We start from the raw sequence: 22,638 nt of genomic DNA, 5'->3' as shown, positions 1-22,638 counted from the left end.
CTGTTACTCTTTCCCTTCTACTCATTGATATTGGTGGCTGCATGATTCTGTTAAAGGAACCCTACACTGGGACAAATTTAGAGCTTGCAGTTGCTGTCTCCCTTCTTGATCCTGATTGCCACTTCCCCTTGGTCAGGTTAGGTTACCTTGTGACAAATGCAGTATTTAAATTCCCTTCCGTTTCATTTCTGTAAGCTTGCATAACATGCCGGAAAATAAATATTGTTGTCAGTAGTGATGAGGCTGGGGTTGGGGAGAACTCAGTTTGCCTGAGTTTTCCCAAGCCTGCTCAAAACGCTGATCACCACCCCCTACTCCAGACCCAGTTGCGGGGAGGTGCATTCCCCACCACGCAGCTATACCTCACAAAGGGGTAGGGAATGCCCCTGCGACAACTGCCACCACTGATTGGGTTGGAAGGAGAGGGTTGCAGTCGGAGTTCACAGCAAACCCAGCCTCTTCTCTACTTGTTTGTTGTGATTCTGCCTGCTTACTGTAGTTAGGTGCAGACATCCCACCAATGGTTTTCACTGGTTTATAAATCATGTTTTTCCAGTCTCACTCACTACTGATATCCCTCAGCTGGTTTCTGTAATTGAGAAAGCACACAACTAATGCTGGCCATACATCATATAGGTTTGAATGGATGGACTTGTGTCTTTATTCAAACTCAGAAACTATGTAACTATGTAACCAGCAACATTTTCTTTGGGGAAAAAAAGTGTTTTCAGAATGTTTGATTTTCTAAAAGTTAATGAGGTAAAATTACCAATTGTTTTCAACCATAGTGATGAAAACATTTTTGAACGAGCAGGATGCAATTTTTTTCCATAAACAAATGAAATTTGACAGAATGTGGGTTTCGTTTAGAAAACTCCAATTACTCCAAAATCAAATGTGAACACCAAACAAGATTTCAAATGAGATTTATCCAATCTGTGATGGCATTATTGAATGTTGGGACGTTCGTATGAATATTCATACAAAAATCAACCAATGTGTGGCCAGCTTAATAGTCCAGTGTAACATCCTACACAGCCAGTTCAAATTTTTAAAAGACCAATATGGTGTGGGGGCTAATACCTAGTAAGGGAATGGGTGCTGATATATATGGAATGCTATGGGTAATGGGGTTGAAAGTATATTTCCCATCTTCCGAAAGAATTACTAAACTTTACAAAGAAAAGAGCTCTCTAAAACCTCTCAACTTTTCTTCAGTCATGACACCCTTCAAAAATATGCAAAATCTTGAGGCACCCCTGTCTAAAATGTAAAAAAATATATGGGGTCTGGTATAGGTTTTAAGGGGGGACTGTATGCACAAGCACAAACAAAAAATCATGTGGGGTTCCTCTTTCACATCAGAACCCTCCTTTCAGATTGGAGTTCCCTTTTACATCCCAAGCCCCCCTTCACATCAGATGCCCCATTTCACATCAGAAGCCCCCTTCAGAATAAAGTCCTCAGTCCCCACTTAACATTAGAATCTTCAGCCCCATCTTTACACCACATTCGAACATCATATCAGGAGCCACAGCTGCAGCAGTATGGCAGAGGGAGGGAGATGGAGCAGGCAAGAACAGAAGTGAAATACCATTCTTTTCTGGATTGATTCCCCCTCCCCGTATTGCATCATTCATTTCCATAGTGCTGGCACCCAGCCGGGCTCCACCATGAAAAAGCATGACACTGGGTGAAAATCTTGAGGTACCCGTGAGGAAGCCACAAGGAACAAAAGAGTGCCACAGCACCCTAGTTGAGAAGGCTGCTGTAAAATCAGAAAAATAGTAGTTTGTGCTGTATTAAATTAAGCATGCATGCCATTAACGCATGTTTGTAATTTATTTAACTACTACACCCGGTCCAATCTTTTACACTTATTTTAAGGGAAAATTTGGATTTTCTTGCAGTCAAGACTCAGCTGTTATCCAACAGGTTTAATTATAGGCGCCTTGACAACACAAGTCATGCAGTAATAACAAAACAAATCATCAAGATGTCTTCTAAAGCAACTTGGCTAGCCCATCCAGAGAGAAAATAATTAGAGATTACCTGAAAATAAGAATGACATACTAGATGATTTAAGTAAAGGATGAGACAGGAACCTTCAGTGCTTGGTCTGAAATGAAAAAAGATTGCTTGGTTAAGTGAGAGAATAAAACCTGGATGCCTATTAGGTTGTATTTAAAATACACAACACAAATATGCATCTTCATTTTAATGCTGCTTAACTAATTTAACTATCCTGGTGCTTTGCATTTGGTCCTGTGTCTTTATAATTAAGGGCTTGTTCACACCAAATGCTGACCAGATCTGCATGAGTTTCTGGACACGCAGTGCAGTGTGTTTTGCGGTGTTTTTGACGCATTCCGGGCCGTTTTTTAAAATGAGCTTTCAGTGCGTTCCAGGGCGTTTTCATGCGTTCCAGAGGAGGAAAAATAGGGCTTGCTGCAGTTTTTTTTTACATGCTCTGGAACTGAACGCTGCAAAATACCATTGCAATACATTGGACGCGGTTTTGATCCGTTCTGTAAATGCTCTGCTTGGCATCTGGAACACATTTGGTGTGAACTATTCCTTAAGTCTTAGTTCTTCCAGCTGCTTGAACACACCCTGAAATTGTTTTGCAAATATTAGATGAAAGGACAAAAAGAGCGGTACCTCATGCCAATCGGTTAGGTATTAGTTTCACCTTCTAACTTGCAGTAGGGAAATTACACATGGATTTTGATGTGTTGATGTGTATAACATGTCTACTTTTCCCTTTTCAGGTTTTCCCTCAAATGAAACAAATGTTATTACAGAGCCAGTAATACTTATAAGATGACTTGGTAGATCAGAACACACTAGGGGGAAATTATCAAAACTGGAGCAGAAGCATCTGGAGCAGTTGCACGTGGCAACCAATCAGCTTCTCTCTTCAGTCTGTTCAGTTGAGATTTAAAAATGAGAGAGAAGCTGATTGGTTGCCATTTGGGATGTCCCGATGCCACTTTTTCAGGCCCAAGTACAAGTACATCCCCTCATGTACTTGCCGATACCAATTACCGATACTTTTTCTTAAAGGGACAGGTGACTTTAAATGATCCATAGTACAACTACATGTTATGTACTATGGATCATGGTTTAACCTATTCATGTTAGCAGCGGAGAATTGTAACTCTATTGCTGGAGTGTAGTGGAGGTGTGTGCTGTATATATGTACTACATATACATTACACACGTCCAGTACACTATAGCAATAGATTTACAGCCAGCCCCGTCCCAGCTTCCCTTACTCACAGTTTTACTCCGATCCCTGTTGCCTCACGCGGTGCCTCTCGTAGTCGGCGCTGATCAGGATCACTGCATCGCATCTCGGTGCTCAGCTTGTGGGAGGCGCTCACAATTCTGCCCTGCTAACATGAATATAACCTATTCATGTTAGCAGGGCAGTTATAGTACTTGTACATATAGAGTGCCTGCAACAATACATTTACAATTATCCTCTGCTAACATGAATGGGTTAAATGATCCATAGTACAGGGCTACATACAGATCATTTAATCCATTCATGTTATTATGTATTGTCTGCACTGTATTAGCAGTATGTGCTCTATATGTACTCTATATAGAATATATACTGCTAATACAATGCAGACTATACATAATTGCTTAATAAATCCCCCCAAATCTCCCCTCACTCACTGTGATTCACTGTGCCGGAGAGAGCAGGGACGAGTCAGCGGCAGCGCTGGTCCAGTGGGAGGAGCTGCAGGTGGGGTCCTAATTTAGCTGGCTTAGAGGTGCCTGACAGCTAAATTATAAACACTGAACATTATAAATACTTAAACACTGAAATGCTCAACAAGAGGCATCATATTGTTTTCAATGGCCCATGTTCACACATGAGCATTCTGTCACTTGTAACAAAATGCCTAAAAAAAGTACAAAAAAGTACTTTTGGGGCAGAGTTGAGCGTTTTGGCCCCAATAGACTTCAGTGGGAGTGCCTGCAAAAAGACGTGTAAGGGCCCATCCACACCAAAATCGGAAGGTAATCGTAAGCCAACAGGGAGGGTCCATTGACTTCGGATTGTACCTTCCAATTTCCTTCCAGTCCGTTGCAATCTTTTTTTGCCACAGATGCTAACGCAAGAGCACCTAAAAATGAATGGGTGTGAATGGGGCTATTTCACACTGCTGTGTTGTGTTATGTTGCACTGAAAAAAAGTAGTGCATGTTCTTATTTTTTGTTCAGTGCAAGGCAACGTAACAGAGCGGTGTGAACTGGTCCCATTCACACCTATTCATTTTTTGGGTTACGTTCCGTTGACATCCGGGGAAAAATTAATTGCCACAGATCTGGTTTGAATGGGGCCTAACACATGATTTGTACATTTTTCTTATCCAGTACCCAGCCCTTCATTTTCTAAAAACACCCCCCCCCGCCCCCCAAAAAAAAGCAACCAAAGTTCAGTTCAAGTGTGAATGGGGCCTTAAGCCTTCCACACATGTTACAATCTAATTGTACTATTTTTATTAAATCTACTTAGAAGTATGTAGTGCAGGGGCCTGACTCATTGTATACAGATTGATTGGATAGTTTAGGTCCTCGTATTACATAATTTTGGTAGATCTAGCAGAGGTGGTAAAGTCAGATTGCAATTTGTGTGTTGAGACTTATGGCGGGTGTACACTGATCTATTTTTCTTGTGCAACCCACGGGCTGAAGGAGAAAAATAGAGCAGATTCCTCCATCAACACTACCAGTGGGTCGATCGAGGAATCCCGCTGTTTGCAATGTGCTTTGCCAGCAGCCGCCAGCTGCTGTCAAAATACCCGACGGGAGTGGGCCGCTCATTGGCTGCCGGCTCCTATCATATGAAAAAATCAACTGATCGTGGGATGCCAACCGAAAGGGTGCCGACAGCGGCGCACACTGCATAAATTTCAGCCAGTTCCTTAAAAGCCAGCAGAAATTCGCACAGTGTATGGGCACCTTTTAGGGTCTGTGCCAGACAATTGTTTGCTTCATAACCATAGTCATGCAAAAGCAGCTGAACTGAGTCACATGCATCTGAATGATCTCAGAAGCATCTTAAACTCATGTCAAAATAATTCTGTATTTGCCCATCTAAGCACTTCATACTGCTCCTTGAACTGTCTTACTGTCCATGCATAATAGCTTTCAGAGAGGTCATCATATACAGGTGAAACTCAAAAAATTAGAATATCGTGCAAAAGTTCATTTATTTCACTAATGCAACTTAAAAGGTGAAACTAATATATGAGATAGACTCATTACATGCAAAGCAAGATAGTTCAAGCCGTGATTTGTCATAATTGTGATGATTATGGCTTACAGCTCATGAAAACCCAGATCCACAATCTCAGAAAATTTTTGGCAGTGTGGTCAGGTGCCAAGTCCTGCTGGAAAATGAAGTCAGCATCCCCATAGAGCTCGTCTGCGGAAGAAAGCATGAAGTGCTCCAAAATCTCCTGGTAGACGGCTAAGTTGCATTAGTGAAATAAATGAACTTTTGCACGATATTCTAATTTTTCGAGTTTCACCTGTATAACTGGACTTTGAGCTCAGATTTTGGTATATGTGTTTTTGCAAACCTAAAATCCCAAGTCTCAGGAAAAAGGAAAGTATTCATTAAGGATAGCCATAGCCATGTCAGAAAATCACTTTAACCAAACATGCCCAGTCTTTATATATGGTATAAAACTTTTTGTTTTTTAAATTACTGCTTTTATCTACAGAAAATGATCTAGGTAAAGGTCAAATAATTTCAGCAATTATGTTTTTTGCAGTGAAATTCCTCCTTTGCTATGCAATATGGTTCCACCACTGGGTTACCTCTGTGACCCATTTCTGACATATGTTTTGCATGGATCAGATTATTGTAGATATGTATTCTTTATTTTATAGCATGGTGACTATGTTTGGTTAACAGCATTCTTTTTTTTGTTTTTGAATGTCTTTGCGTTCTGAAAACCTCATCAGTCGTTTGAGTTTAACACCACATGGCAGGTGTCTTTTTTAATTAATGCAGGTAGGAGGAAATATATCATTGTAATGCCTGACCTTCTATCTTTCAGAATATTGGAAAGAAGATGAGCTGTCAGGAATTCATTGCCAATCTCCAAGGGGTGAATGAAGGGGGAGATTTTTCCCGGGGGCTTCTCAAGGTCAGTTTTACTATACAGTCCTTTTCAGTTGTAGTAGTGCATGACATAGATTGCCATGTCGTTTATGTCTGAACATTTGCAAGTGTGCATTAAAATTATCATATACTGAGCGTTAATACAATATTTTATAAACCAGTCCCAGATACTTGTTCCTGTGTTGTAATATTTTTGTTTCTACTTGCATATCATCTGCTTGTTTATATGCTTGGTAAGCTAATAATTTAACATGTAAATAGGATAAGGGGACTTTTAAGGTACGGAAGAGGATTCCTATGATATATACAGTGAAGTTAAAAATTTGTAATGTCTAGTTTACTAATCAATAGAATAGAATCCCTTTATGTCGGGGGGATGAAGAGAATCAAATTGACTTGTGTATTTTTTAAGTGATCCTTCCCTCATCACTTCATTGAAGAGTTAAGCTGGCTGTAGATTGTGAGTTTTGTCAAATTCAGTCTAAAATCATTGATGGGGGAATTTCCCCCCTGGGCTATTGCATTCTGACAGCGGTGGGTGTGCTGCTGTCAGAATACCGACCAGCGACTGCTACACACTGCTCTAATGTCGACCGAGTGAATAGAACTTGGCCAAAATTGAACACGTGTATGGCCAGTTGTAATCCCCTAAAGACGATAAAACTCTAGTGAGTTTCAGAAATGTAAGTCATAAAAGGTTAATTATCGAGACAACTGAAAGGGGTTAAAGTGATATTAAAGTCAAAGGGTTTTCCAGCTATTTCAACTGCTGATAAAATCACTTACATTGGATGCTGCTCCTTGAAGTTTAAAAGTGTTATCTTCCTGCCATATGAGGTGGCCCCCCTTAATATCCTGTTTTATGGTGGATCTTTTCCCTTGTAGGGTCCTATGGGAGTCACCCTTGTGTGTGCTAGTAAGCTGTGTGTGCCACAAACATATAGACACAGCAAGGCAAGACACTCCCCTGCTCCTTGCTTCTCTTCGCTTCTCTAAGCCAGTAGATGGAGATCTGCTGGTGACTACTCTGTCCCTTGTGATCTTGTATTGGACCGGAAGTTCAGTGAAACGGAGCTGAGAGAATTGGAGCGGTTTGGAAATATGATGGTTGGAAGTGCTTGGGCAACAATCGAATGAAATACTTTTCTGAGTAATATATATATATTTTTATCTGGATTCATTATTGAAATAAAACTTTGAGAGTTTAATACTACTTTAAACTATTTAGGAATGTCCACAGTATCCTTAGGTTAACTAACAGTCTGTTGAATTCTCAAAAAAAAAGCTTATGTTGTACAGGTTATAAATTGTTTTAAAATTAAGGTGCTTATATTTAGAGGGAGATTTGAAAATCGTGAGCCAAGGTCAAAACGGTGAGAGCAGACCTTCAATAATTCTGTCTGCGAGCTAAAGTTGCAGGATCAGTGATAACACATCAAGTGTCTGTATTGTTACCTGCTAGGTTTAGAACCCTCCAGTTATATTGTAAAAGGCAAAAAGGGAAATTAAAAACAAAATTGTGTCAGGCAGGAAATTAAAGGAGAATTATGAGGCAAGTGATTTTCAAACAGCCTCATAATCTGAGCCCACCTGTGACAATGAAACTGTCACAGGTCGGCTCAGTAGATCGGGAAGTGAGCGAACACATAACGTCGCTCGCTCACTTCTCGATCTATCCCTGCAGAGAGCCGTGACTGTCACTCACAGCTCCCTGCAAGGATTCCCCCTCCCCTCTCTGATCCTCCAGCGCTGACTGGCAAAACGGACAGGGGAGGGGGCGGGCACAGCTGGCTCTGCCTCTGGATAGGCAGAGCCAGCTTTCAATGCCGCAGCTGGGTGGATCCTGACAGTATTGTCGGGATCTGTCCCGGCTGCAGCGTCTCAGTATACCGCGAGTTGTAGCTTGCGGTATACTGAGCTTTGGGTCACGGGAGAACGCTAGTTTGTGTTCTCCTGTGACCCTTAGGAGAACTATGGGGAAAAGCCCTGACCCCATAGTTATCCTTTAAGGCATCCAGAATATTTTCTTTTGCTATTGAAGATTACTAACAGGATTATTCATAGAAGGGTGGAGAGTTTGGAGAAAGCAAGAGAGGTCAACAATCTGTGACAACATAGCTGAACTGGAAAGTGAGCAGAATTGGAGAATTTTCCAAATCAGCTATGTTGTCCTAGATTGTTCACTTCTCCTGCCTTCTCCAAACTCTTCACCCTTTTGTGAATAGCCCTGTTAATGTTTTTTCTACATAGAACTTATATGGATACCTAAACCTTTCCAGATATCGGCCTCTAGTAATGTATGTATTTCAACTTTGTATTTAGCTGTTTGCACAAAGTTTATCGTTTTACTCGTTGTAACCTCATCTTTTATATTTCTTTAAAAAATGGGTAATTTGTTGTGTTTTGGGGCATTTAATTAAATTTGTCACTAAATTTTGGGGTTTAATAAGGAGTTGCGCTAATATTGCGCAACATAAAAATTTTCAACTACCACCATTTTATTCTATAGGGTCTTGGCATTCAGAAAATATATAATGTTGGGGGGTTTTACGTCATTTTCAGGCCTAAAATGTGGAATATAACATGGGTGCAAAAATGGAAAAAAGGGCATCAGTCATGAAGGGGTTAAAGTCTTCTATTCACAGATAGATATATGTTCCTTCAGTATAAAACGATATCTGTAAATCCTTTGCTGATGACTACCACATGTGATTAAAGAGACAACCCCAAAGGTTATGGCATTTCTGTAATAATTGTAATGCATGGCAGCATAATGGTACAACATATACAATCATTACCTCACAGCAGGATACTTGTATATAAAAAGTGCCGTTAATAAGGAAATAATATAGCAAGTTTTACCCAAAACATACTGTATATGACAGTATTCTATAGTATGATACAGAGGCATGATTTGAAAACATACGCTTAAAACAATATTGGGTGAATCATTTTGTAAGCTTGATTCGTATGCGCTACACAACTAGGATTTATGTAGGCAAGTTTATAGTTCACATTAAGAATGGACTTTATTATACAGTCTTGGCTTGTTGTATTTCTTCTTCTGCTGAAATGTATATCTCTCAGTTTTAACAATCTGTAAATTGCATGTGCAAAAGCTTCACTCTCTTTTTAAATTAGCTTTCATGGTCGATGACATACATGTCAGACCAGCTAAATACAAAATAGACTGACACATTCTTAATAGGTGGAGTATAGCGAATGTGACAAAAGGCTAAATGCAATGTTTAGAAAATATTAGCTCATATATACACCGCAGAGTGTATACCTTATAAATGTATTTTGTTACTTGGTGTACTTGGTTGTCCTAATATATGAGATATATAAAATATATGATGTGTAGCCAGGTGGATGCCATTTGGACTGTGTTAGTGCCCCTAGATGGAGCTGATGAGTATATGAAATCAACCCCTTACACACCTGTGTTTTTCACACATGTGGTATGCTAAACTTGGGTTTCACCAACCCTTGGCAATCAGCATAATGTATAATGTCAACATACTGTTGCTCCCATTGGATTAACACTGTCCCTAGTGCATGTCAACATGTATATTCATTGGGTGAGAGCATATGGCTAAAAATATATTCATCAGTCAAATCTTGTTGTCCATACTTACTCTAATATCAGTCATAACTCTGCAATTATTTCTAAAGGCTTATTCCGGCATAAGTGGAACAGACATAATTTAACCACAGCTCCATGCTGCCACTCTGTTGTCAAGATAGCCTTCATGTGAGCCATGAGAGAAAAGGGATTACAGTCCCATTCCAAAATTGGAAACTACATTTTTAAAGCTTAATAGGGACAACTCATCTTCCATTGTTCTTTGATGCTTGCACTCTTTTGATCACAAAATATTTGTTTTAAACTTTTGGGTAACAGGATATGCAACCCACAGTTGCTTTCATGTGCCAAGAGATAGTTTAAGGCCCCACCCACACTATTCATTTTGGCAGGAATCCCAAATATTACATTTAAAAGTGGCTGCTGTCCCCCGTTCAAGTTAATGACCGGGTGACAACAGCCGCATCTGTAAGTGGTAATTAGCATGTGTTGGCATGTAATACCGTTACATGCGGTTTGGAATAGATCACTATGCTTGGAAACACAATAGATTCAAGATGCACAGTAGAGTGCAGCTTACAGATGCGGCCGTTTTCACCTGGTCATTAACTTGAACGGGTGACAGCGGTCACTTCTTAACTAAATATTTGGGATTGCTGCCACAGGAATCGTAGGAACCCAAATCACACATAGTGTGAATGTAGCTTTAGACAGCAGAAATGCTATAAGGCACTGTCAGGGAAGGCTGCCATGTTGTAGAAGGATGCTAGCGTCTGTGGCTGGGTATGCATGATGTTTGTTCAGTCTTTCGTTACGGGGGTATGTTACCCACAACTGCTTTAAGACAGATTACATGTTAAAGGAGACTTCAGAAATGACTGCCATGTTAACAGGCTGTTTAAGGTCACTGCAGTGTGAAAAATCCCTGTATGGCTAGCTTACCAACTTGTATTACCTTGTCTTTAGGAGTGCTTTTGCTTTAAAGCAGAAATCATTAGAGAAATATGGGGCTGCCATTGCTAACCTCTTTCTGAATTTTAGTTGCCTGGCTGTTATGCTGTCCCACCCATTATACCTTATGGCTAACTGACTTAGAACAGCCATGCAGATTAGAAAGCCAGAGAAAACCGGTTCTTATTTGCATACTTGTCCTCAGTTAGAGAGAAAATAACATTTTCAGACAAGGAGGTTGGTTTCCCTATTGACAATCTCCCTTGAAGGACATTCTGCAGCTGTTTCCTGCAAATAACCCTGAAAATCAGGTACAATTTTTAGCTGTGCTTTAGAATGTAAGCAGAAAAATAGAAAGTACTTGTTTTGATGCCTTTGTGCTTTATGGTCTACACAGTGGACAAGCTTTCTAAAAGGCATGATTGCCAGACTAAGGATTCCCCTTGGTCCAGCAATACATAGGTAGCAGTTAGTGACATGTAGCCCAGCAAATCATACTGTTTTGCTATAGACGGCACTTTGGAGATGGCAAATATTTTTGTTAATATGATCAACAGCCTATGCTCTTTATCTTTCTATGGTCAGGTAATCCTGAGAATGCAGAGTTGGGATGGGAATAGGCTGTGTCCTCTGCAGTTGGGGGAGGTTGTAAAGGTAAAAAAACAACAACATTATTTTCAAAGGATGCCCCATCTCATCAGCTGCATTATCAAGTTTTTTTCGACATCTTTGTTATAAAGCTGTGTTGTCAATTTGAGGGATTTGGCTAACGCTTTAAGACTCTCTTCACATTTATACATTTTAGCGTAGAACATTCAAAAAAGTAATTACATGCTGCATTTTTGGTGCAGTTAACAGCAAACCATGTCTGACTTAGGAATGAATGGTAATAAGTAACTACAGCTGATCAATGTATAGAACTAGGCTCCAGCCACTGAAAATGTGTCCACTGCTACTCACTGCATCTGAGGTATGGGACAGATGCAATCATGGGACAGGCTAACTTGTCGAGAGACATTCAGAATAATACTAAAATCTGTTACAGCTCCACGGGATCTAGGCTTTGGGGAGTATGCCCATGGTTCCATATAAAGTTCTGGAAAACTGTTGTTATGCCGACATTTCAAAGTGTCTTGGTAAAGTATTTCCACAGACAATCTGTCACCCGCCACCTCGATGAGAAATATTTGATTTGGTTGCTGTGGATTATCATAAACTTTCTGTTACATAGTTACATAGTATTTGAGGTTGAATAAAGACATTAGTCCATCAAGTCCAACCTATAGGATCTCATTCTTAGGAGTACTTGTACCCCTGTATATTACGGTACCTTAGGAAATCGTCCAAAAGTTTCTTGAACAATTCCACACTCTTAGCTGAAATCACTGCCTGTGGCAGTGAGTTCCAGACCCTAACCGCTCTAACTGTGAAGAACCCCCTTCGCCCCTTGTGCTGGAATTTTTTTTCCACCAATTTTAGGTGGTGGGCTCTAGTTTTTGTAATGGAGTTCATTTTAAATATTTTGTCGCTGATGTTGCTGTCACCATTGAACATCTTGTACATGGAAATCATATCCCCCCTTAATCTCCTCACCTCCAATGTGAACATGTTTACATTTATTAGCCTTGTCTCATAGCTCTGGTCCTCCATACCCTTAATTAGTTTGGTTGCCCTCCGCTGGACTTTTTCCAGCTCAAGATATCTTTTCTTAGTACTGGTGACCAGAACTGGACCGCGTACTCCAGATGAGGTCGAACCAATGATCTATAAAGTGGCAAAATTATAGACTTGTACCTGTCCCTGTGACATTTTTTTTTTCTCAGACTGTTAAAAAAAAAAGCCCAGCCGTTGTTAATACTCTACTTTCTTTCTGTCCCTTCACACTCCCTATCTTGCAGGGTCTCTGTCTTTCAAAAAAACTTGCATATGCAGGGCTAGGTTTGAGGTTAAAACACTTTGCAGTTCCTAACACCTGGGTTTTGAAGAGACTGCAAGAATTTGAGAATCATATCTTAAGCTTTATTAATCAGTTATTTTTTCTGTTAGTGGAGCAATGAATGAAAAAAAGATATAGAATAGTGTTGCCATCTCAGAAAAACCACAAACTGTGCCAGTAATAACATCCTGCTGTTTAAATGTCTTAAAGCATGCACGTATGGAATGATTTGTTGCTGTGAACAAGAAGAAAAAAACATATGGTTGAAGTGAATTATTTATCATCATGTCATTTAGAGTATGCACTCTACATTAGGAGAATACTAGTGTTATCAGAAGATCACCCATTTCCACCGTAAATGATGGCAGCGGCAGGACTGCACATTAGTATATTGTATCTTCTGATCAGGAGATTAAACTTGTACGTTGAGTGCATTCATTGTTAATAAGGGGCCATGGTGTACCACGTCAAATTACAGTTTAGTATAGTGGATGGTGTGCACTGTAATAGAGACATCACTTGATAAGACCTTTTGCAAACAAAATGCTTTTTTTTTAGATTCAGGTAAGAAAGCACAGTTGCTGTTTGCTTAACAAGGACCTGGCAAGGTCCTGATTGCTTGTAAACTATCAGATCCTTTGACTAGACTTTTTTTTTTTTTTTCATTTTACACTCTTGCCTAGTGCTTTTTGTTCAAGTTGCGCATAGGCTTAATGTTGTGGTACTGCCTTTTTTGTAATAAAAGTCATGGACATTATTGAATCAGCTTAAATTTTAATATGCTGTTTATGTTCCTAAGATGATGGTCAGGTAGTTGGTGGGGAGATCTGCCCATCATTGAGTGTGTCACCAGTGCTGAGACACATTACAGTTCTCACCTGACAGTGGTACACATGTAGTACTTTGCTCCTTCACTTTTCTACATAGGTGCTTGCAGTGCTATGCTTAGATAGTGATGTTTACAATCAGATGCATAATTTGCCTTTATAGAACCATACATAGCCACACTAACAGTGCCGGTGACCCATGGTTATCTTTTGCGATCATGTTCATCCTAGGCACACCCTAGAATATATAAAGCCTTTCTCATTGTAAAGGATAACACTAAGTACTATTTCTCATATAGCATCACTGTGTAACATATATTTTTGCAGCTATATAAATATTTAACAATTTTTCTGACAAATAACTGTCCTTTGGTTCTTCTGTACCAAGCACATGTTACCAACTTTGATGCTTAGTTACTCTGTTCCTCTCCTAAGTCATAGCCAAACCGGTTTTGTATCAGTCAATATAATGTAATTAAGTTAAAGGGGTAGGAGTAGATGCGAGAAGTGTGTATGCAGTGGTGGTCAGTAAAGAAGTGCGCAGGTACAGTGGCAGAGCACAAAGGGAATGACCCATGAAAGGAACAAGCTTTCCTTTTCACTTCCTGGATTCTTGCTTTATTAAAACTATTGGATTTCTTCTTTAACACATAAAGTAATAAGACAAGTGTCTTTTCACAAGAATTATTCTGCCTAATAAAAATGTTAATTTGCATTTTGTCCCAAAATACATACTTTCACTCATTTTTGGGCTATACCTCCTTTCTAGAAAATAATGTAATCATGGAAATGTTGCAGAAATTAGTATTTGCAGTTTTGATTCCCCCTCAGATGCTTCTTCTCTTTTGTTTTAAAGCTAAATAATGTCTTCAGGGCTCTGTTGTGTTGGAAGCCTCCTTCAGTTGTCCTAGTATCTGGAATGAAAAATATAATAATTTAATCTCTGTGAGGCGCATTTCTCTTGTGTCCTTAGCATGAACCGGGAACCTTGAGATGTTATGTCCTGCATTAATATTTAAGTTGTTGTTAAAATCCATTTTACATGGCAGAAAACTCCCTAGGGATACACACATAGCATATGACTCAATAATATATTTTCTCTTACAGCCAAGTTTGATGAGGCCAGAGCTAAAGGAAAGGAAGCTATATAATCAGAGGGTGGAAAAATATTGGGTAAAATCAGCTACTTTTAATTAAATATCTTTTTTTTAAAAACCCTGCAAATAAGATTGTGGGGTGGTAGAGGTTCCAGGAATCGACCATCAATCTTTTGGAATGAAAATGCAGAAAAGCAATAAAATTGTGACGAGATCTGCCTTTAATATGTTAAGTAAAATCGGAAGCCAGTGTATTGTTATTGTCACACACAGTTCAGTGCATGCAAATTGTATATCTCTTCAGGCAACTGCTCTTATTATTATCACTTTCCTTTCTCTAAAATCAGGGTTTCAGAATGCTGGGCCTGAACCTTCCTTGGTAAATGACTGGTTCCCCCTTTTAAGACGTATCTGTCTATTCAAACTTTCCCTAGAGGATCTGTTTACCCTGGTATTTGGCCACATGACAATTTTTTATTGTTGATCTAGTTGTTTTATTCACTCTAGATTTCATGAATGCCTGTGTTTCTTTATAGACAATAAAGGAAATAAGGTTTTTGTACTTACTGTAAAATATTTTTCTCGAAGTCCATTGAGAGACCAACTATGAGTGCTGACTTAATTCTAGACAGTGTTTACGAACACTGATCAGAAGCTCCATTTTGACAGCAACGGCTCCATTCACTGCTGCAAGTGATTGCCAGCAAATGTGAAAGGGGAGGGGCAACAGTGGGAGCGAGACAGGGCGTGCTATATTTGCCCTGGGCAGTTTTTTGAGTATATGTAGAACCATTAGTGTCCCCAGATGTTTTTTCTTGCTGTGGGATCACTAGATAGGATGACAAGTCTGTGAAGTCCAAAATAGAGGTGCTCACATGGTTTTCTCCAAAATGTCCTGTTTTTGACAGTGCCAATCATGGTAACAAATTGTCTTCTGTTACACTTTTATTAGAAATCTATATTTCTTGATATCTCAAACTTTTTGAGGAGCAGTTAAACAGACTGAGGGCACTACAGCCTAGCCAATTCTAAACTGACATTTATGCTGTTCCAACTCTCAAGTTAACACTTTTACAATATTTAGTAAGCCTGTTTAATTGTACTCTATCAAATTAATACATACAGTTGACTTTTAAAACAGCCCTATTAACAAAATAAAACCCCCAACCCACCTCCCCACTTCGAACTTGGCACCCCACAATGCCTAAACATGGCCTTTCATAATCCTAGTACTCCAGGGCATGGGGATCACTTACACACCCCCTGCCTCCCTACATAGCAGGGCTTTGAGTCTGGACATCTGGTTATTAAGCCCAAGCAACTTCACATATGAAAACAATAAGAGCGTGCAAGTGCTAACTACTGGGTATTGTTGATAATTACTTTCAAGGTTGGAACGGCATGGAAAATGGTGCAACATTTTGGTACCAGAGCATGACTAGTATGTTTAATGTGTGTTTATGTGGATGTGTGAGGGCAGGGTTGTTTTTTTAACAGGTTTGTTTTTGAACATAAATGTTTTGTTTTCTAGTAAAGTTATAAATGCAGAATAGATTCCTCAAACAGCTGGGATCAACATACCACCTTAAATACTCATGCTACATCAGTTATCCATAATGTTGCTTTTCCAGGATGTTTTGTAATAATTCTGTTATATGTAGATAGAGGATGATGCAGTCAGAGTTGAGATGTCCTTTAGAAAAACATTTTTTCAACTTTTCAGCATTTCACAAATCATTATTGCAAATGTTGATGAAAAACAGATTTGAGCCAAAATGTCACCCAGCGTGGTTGGATATTTTGTAGCCATTCATATGTGTACATCTTCTGTTTGTATGAATGCATTGTGAAAATGAGATCAGTCTACTTCAGATCTGCAGAGAGAAGTAATAGTAATGGGGTCTATCAGATCTATATTGCCTCTGCTCTCTGTGCATCAGTACACTGACCTCACTTCCCGATTGCCCTCTCTCAGTGTACAGGAACCTTTAATGCTGCCATTTTTGGAAGAAAATTTCAGATAACGTTAATATTGAGCTGGATGTTTTGATTCACACAGCTGTCTTTATGTCCTTGTAGCCCTGTTGAGTGGCCCTTCAAATAGCCTCTCCTAAGCCATTTTCAGCTGCGGTTGGTTGATAGGATAACGAAAGCTGAAGAACACTTGTTAATATAACGGAAAAAAACTTTAAAAGAATGGGAGCATATTTACATGGTGCTTGCTTACATATTAATCATAACATTTTTAACTAGACAAAATATTACTAACCATATTGATCTGTAATAATCAAACACTACTAATCATTTTATATATGTTTAGCCACACAACCTGCAAAGTATAATATAGCAGGATGTGAGCCACAGGTTTTTTAATTATTTCAAAAAGAAGAAAATTTTAATCATATATTTGCCTTTATTAAACCAACTAGGCAGCAAGTAAACCGGATACAATGCAGCTGCTAACCATTTTGATTAGCATGTGTATTTATAGCTTTTAAGGCAGAATTTTACAACTAGAAGATGAAAAACAATTTGGATCATCTCGTTCAATAACGCTTTTCTTAAGTCCTTGTAAATGGTTGCCACTTATAGTTTAGAAATGTACTCCAGGTGTGAAGCTTCACTAATCATACTGATAAACAAGTACAAGTAAAGCTTTTACAAATTGTTTTATTGTATCTTGAATCCAATGAATCAGATTTCTGCTAAAGCTAGACAGAAAGATTAGAACCTGAAAAAGTTCAATCAATAGTACATTCTAGGGCATTTTTTTTCTCAGTCTGTTTAAATCTCTTTTATTTGGGGCTTACCGACTATAATCCTGTTCTGAAATATCATCTTCTATTCCCTTGATTCCAGAGGAGAGATAGAAAAAAACCCCCTGAAAAATGGCTTTGTTAAGAAAACAATGTTTTTCTTTCCCCTAACATTCCAAGTTCAGCACCTTTCTAGTGTTCATTCACTCTGAAAACATTACTTTTGTGTTGAGAATACAGAGAGACCTGTCGCGCAATGCCCTTGTGCATGAAGTTTGGACATGCTAGTGCTTAAAACTTGAAAGTTTCAAGGATTATTTGCTTCCAAATAATGTTTACTGGCAGATTCTCAATTATATGCTGCCGGAGGAAGGCCATTTCTTGCGGATTTGCAGAAGAGGCTATATAGTTCTAAACCTGCAGCTGCCTAATGAAAGATTACAGTTAATAGTCAGGCTAAATGGTATCATTGATGCCAAGGAAAAGTGCTTGTAGGCACTGCATTTCTATGTAATTTTTAGCAAATGTCCACTATATTAAAAGTGATGGAGTGCTCAGAATTTTGTTTTGTGCTGTTTAACTGGTTTAAATGCATCTCTTGCAGAAATAATACCGATATGTTTGCCAAGCATTAATACCTAATGGATCACCCAGCTAAAACCACATAGTACTGGTCTGATATAAGTACAGGTTTATTCTTATTCGGTACTCTGGTTAATTGTACTTTGCACCTATTGCCTTTCTTCCTACATTATTTAGTAAGTAAGGCCATTATTATGAACACATATTTCAAGAAGAACTCTGGGCAGAGTAAAAATGAAGTGCTTTTTTCATCTAGGCTCTAAAATAACAAATATATACTCACGCGAACTTCGGCACCACCTGGCTACTAAACTGGTTCCTTCAGCCTCTCTCCACTTTATGAGTGTTCATGTATTTTACAGTGTGTTAAACATGAGAACGCTAAGGGACATTCCATCATTGGAGTAGAGAGGGAGTAAGGATGCAGGGATCAGTCTAACAGTCGGGATTGTGGGTCGGGTCAGTATAATTTTTTTAATTTTAGCTCCCTAGACAAAATGAGCATTTAACCCTTGCAGTCCGGGGGTAGCTCCACTGCAAGGGTTAAGTTTTATTCTGCCCAGAGTTCTTCTTTAATACCTGTGTTTTATATTACTAAATAACCAGTGGGATTATAACTCTAATTAAAAAGCAGATATACAAAATATTCTCATATTTCTCCACTTTCCAAATTTATTGATCTAAGTATAGTGTTAAATCTAACATGACAGTACGGTAAGCTATGAACTTGCATGTCGTAAAAAATAATAATGTAATGTCTCTTTGAAGCCTGGAGTGATTACAGGTACAAAAGGTGCTGTGTTATAAATAAGGGCATTTTCTATGTTGTCCTGCTGAAGCTCTGGAAGTATTAGTGCTGTTAGATCCTGATAATAATGTAATTATTTGACCTGACAGCTTTAAATATTCTTGATACCTCTAGCAATACCATTGCTTTCCTTTTTGCTTTGACTGATGACTCTTAATGCCTGAAACAAAAAATGGTGCTCTTTGTGGAAAAGAAAGGTGTGAGCCAATCCTATACAGGCTCTTGGTCTTGCCGCTAACTATGTTAGATAGGTGTTTGAAGTACTCTGGTAAAGCTTTGATCTCGTATAGCAAGCTTCTTCTTTTTTTTCTCATAGAAGAAAACTACTATTTACATTTAAGTAATGTGTGAATGGTCATCCAGTGCCGATGATATTTGGGAGCCCGTGAGCTGTTTAACACATTCTTTTAAACTCAGGGTTTGAGAGCTAGAGCAGTGGTAGTTAGCATAAACTAAAATACCTATTGTGTGTATACATATATATAAAATCTTGCATTACAGTCAAGTGTGAAATTTTGTCATTGATTTAGACCTAGGGAATGCAGCTTTTTTTGTCTTTCATCTTTTTTCTCTTTTGGAAGATGCTGCTGTCACTTGTTTTCACCCTGTTTTGGCATCTAAGTGCGACTGTTCTCCTCCAGCCTCTTTGCTGCCACTTTCTCTCCACCTGCATGAGCTTCAGGACTGAATGCACATCATTGTTCAGAGTGATGACAACAGCAGAGCACTCATTAGCATCACACAGCCACTTATAGTCAACACCAGAGGCACACATGTGAGGGTGATAACACAGGAATGCAATAGGAGACGGGGACAGAGCAGTGTCACCCTCAATACCATGAATTAACTGAACAAGGGCTTTCATGTCAGGATTGCCAGGCATTATTTTCATGAAAGCTGTAGAAAAAGATTGCAAACCACTTTTACCATTACATTAACATGTTAAAGGTTATTTCAGATTTTAGTGGCTGGGCTGCTTTAACTATGTACACCCTAGATTAGTAGTATTCTCATTATGCACACCCCTGATTTTTAAGAAATAAATGATGCATAACACTGAGCTACCCACAGTACCAGAAGGAGCCAGCAATCTGCCTTGCCTGCCTAGATAAAAACATTACATCAATAAGTACCATAGGAATTCCACATGTTAATCCACTCTCAACGTAATTGTTAATTAGCAGAAATAATATAAAACATGCTAGAAAATATTCATGGCATTATTTGTCATACGCTAACCACTTATTGTTAGTAACATGGACAGTCATGCTTTGACTACACTTATGACCCACATTTCTGAGCGAGCAGCTCAAGCTGCTTTGTGTAAAATGTAATCAGCACTGACTTCTGGGCAGCGCAGTCCAGCATCACAGAGCTGTGTTGTTGTGGGGACTGAATAAAATGGTCCTGTCATCAGCAATCAAACTAAATGATACCCATGTCTGAACGGACAAAGCTTTAAGCTCAGAATGTTGTGCAGACAGTGGTGCTAATTTATGAGTATCAGAGGAAAGAGACCTGTAGTAAAGAAGAGCTTCTGACCAAAGCAATCATTTTATTTTCATCATATGGAAGATGAAACCTGATCATTTATTAAAGGTAGCAGTTTGACTTATGCTCCTGGTTCCATAAATCATCACAAAGTTTCCCTTGCTTTAACCATTTCATAACCAGTGATGTTTCATAACCAGTGAATTATGTAAATTATTCCCCTACCTAATATTTTATACATAGTTTTATAGGAAAATACTTTATTTGGTGCACTGGAAATAAATGTGATGCTTGTGTTAAATTAGAAGCTGACAACATGTTAAAAATTCATTTTACACTTAATAGGGCATTATATTTTTTTCTTTACTTTTTTAATTAATTGTTATCTACTGTCTGTATTGCACTGTAAAAGCTGCAGCCTGGCGCCTTTAGCTGTCCCTGTGCCTCTCTCTATGCACAGCATAGTAACAGCTGAGCCCGCAGACTTATTTTGTAAACATAAAGAAGTAATCACCTGCACAACAAGGTCCCATGCATCAATCCGTCCTTTTATTGATGTCAGATACACATGGTATTACAAGCATAAAGCAACATTTTGGAACCTAACATGGTCCCTTCGTCAAGCAAAAAGCAAAGTGACTTTGCTTTTTGCCTGATGAAGGGGCCATGTTAGGTTTCGAAACATGGCTTTATGCTTGTGGTGCCATTTGTATCTGATGTCAATAAAAGTACAGATTGATGCATGGGACGTTGGTGTGCAGGTGATTACTTCTTTATACTTGGATCTGTGCGGCGCCATCCGCTTCTCACCTAGATAAACACCTAGCTCTTGGAAACAATGAGTATATTTAACTAGATAATTCCATGGAATGATTTTCAGCTGAAGGAGTGAGTTGAGTCAAGTAAGTTAAGTGTATATTCATAAGATTTTTGACTACATGTGCCATTCTGAGCCCCTTAGGCCACCCCTTCTCTACCATTATCCATTCCTTTCCCATGATAGATTTTGCTCTGATTATTCTATGACAAGAGAAAACTCAAAAGGAAAGGCTAATCACAACATGCATGAATTTTCAACCAATGATTAGAACGTGCACAAAAAAAAAAAATTAGATACAGCCCATGCATTTTCAACATTGTTCAGTTACCATTTTAATATTGCTATGTTCAATCAAACTGGGTTCAGTGTCTGTCTGTAAGTTGGAAAGCATATTGGACAAGTAGGTTGTTAATTTCATTGTAGCATTGAATGGAACTGGATTGAATCCCAATCTAAATTCAATTTCAGCTCTTACAGGTTAACTTCCTGAAGAGATTTGCTATCTCTGATTCACCAATTTCCTGTTCTGTACTGATTTCTGATGCTAGTCGACAAACCTTACACGACAAGAGATTGCATCCGAAGCATAAATATTTATGTATGTTGAAATTCTTTTCTGTGGTGCCGCATTACTACACAGGATCCCCTGAATGCAAGCATTCATATTTGACTGGTTTGTCCAAATTAAAGCTTATTCATTCAAATACTTTATCGAGTCTTCTCTGTGGGTATGCTGCCTTTGAAAAAAAGTGTTTTATAATTGCTGGTAATTTAAATTCCGGCTATATGCTGTTTCTCATACACACACAGCCTATTATGCAGGAAAGGAGATTAAGAATTGCGCTCCCTAGAAAATGCTTTTCTTGATGAGCTAGACATATAAACATGTCATTTTGGAACCTTATATTCAAATTGTAGATGAAAGGAAAACAAACTTGTTGCTGTTAAAACTTAAGCTTCTGGACCGTCTTCAACAAGGAACATTTCTAATACATTGCCACATTCTCTTCAGTCCATGTGACATATTACTCCCACTGTGTGGGCATAGTTAAATGTTAAAAAAAATCTTCTTTCATCTTCCACCCACTTATCTGCTCAGTGTTTAAGTTTCTACACTGCCGTGGTGTAAAAAGAGAATTAAACATTCTACAGTAGCTAAAACTACTCGACACATTTTGTTCTGTACTTGCTTGTGTATTTTCAGCCATTATATATACTCTGCCCTGCATGTGTTCACGGAAAACAATATTTAATACACAGCTGCACCTTTGTCTTATAGACAACAATCACTCCCTATTGGCTTGACATTGAGAAGTTTGAGAGAAGTGTTTACCTTTAAAAGGCCCTGTCCACAGGCACTTTCTTTTATGAACTGTGTTTGTGCTGGGCTGTTTAAGTGAAGAGCTGCAGTGTACAGAGAGAGAGTTGAGAAAGCTTTTTCATAGCAGCTTAGAGCAGTTTATAAATTAGCTAGACACATTCCAGGTGTTCAAGGTATTTAAGTATGGGTAGAGTCTATCCCCTACCAGCATGCTGTAGACCAGTCTATCTCAACCAGGGTGCCTTCTGGCTTTGTTAGGGGTGCCTTCAACTTTTTTTTCCTGGGGAGGGGGGGGGGGGGTTTTTATTTGGA

The 22,638-nt window shown here is 38.9% G+C and overlaps 1 protein-coding gene across 1 annotated transcript in view; it reads left to right on the top strand.

Moving 5' to 3' along the window:
• The window catches only part of PSD3 (pleckstrin and Sec7 domain containing 3), a 405,283-nt gene that overhangs the window by 229,965 nt on the left and 152,680 nt on the right, over nucleotides 1–22,638 (top strand). Inside the window, exon 9 of the mRNA XM_018576857.1 lies at nucleotides 6,087–6,176. Within this exon, the coding sequence (XP_018432359.1) occupies nucleotides 6,087–6,176 (90 nt within the window). The remainder of the gene's footprint in view (nucleotides 1–6,086; nucleotides 6,177–22,638) is intronic.

Source organism: Nanorana parkeri, unplaced genomic scaffold (genome assembly GCF_000935625.1).
Source record: "Nanorana parkeri isolate BGI_ZX_2015 unplaced genomic scaffold, ASM93562v1 scaffold78, whole genome shotgun sequence".
NCBI lineage: Eukaryota > Metazoa > Chordata > Amphibia > Anura > Dicroglossidae > Nanorana > Nanorana parkeri.
The sequence above is the reverse complement of the archived record's forward strand: the minus strand, read 5'-3'. Positions and strand labels throughout refer to the sequence as shown.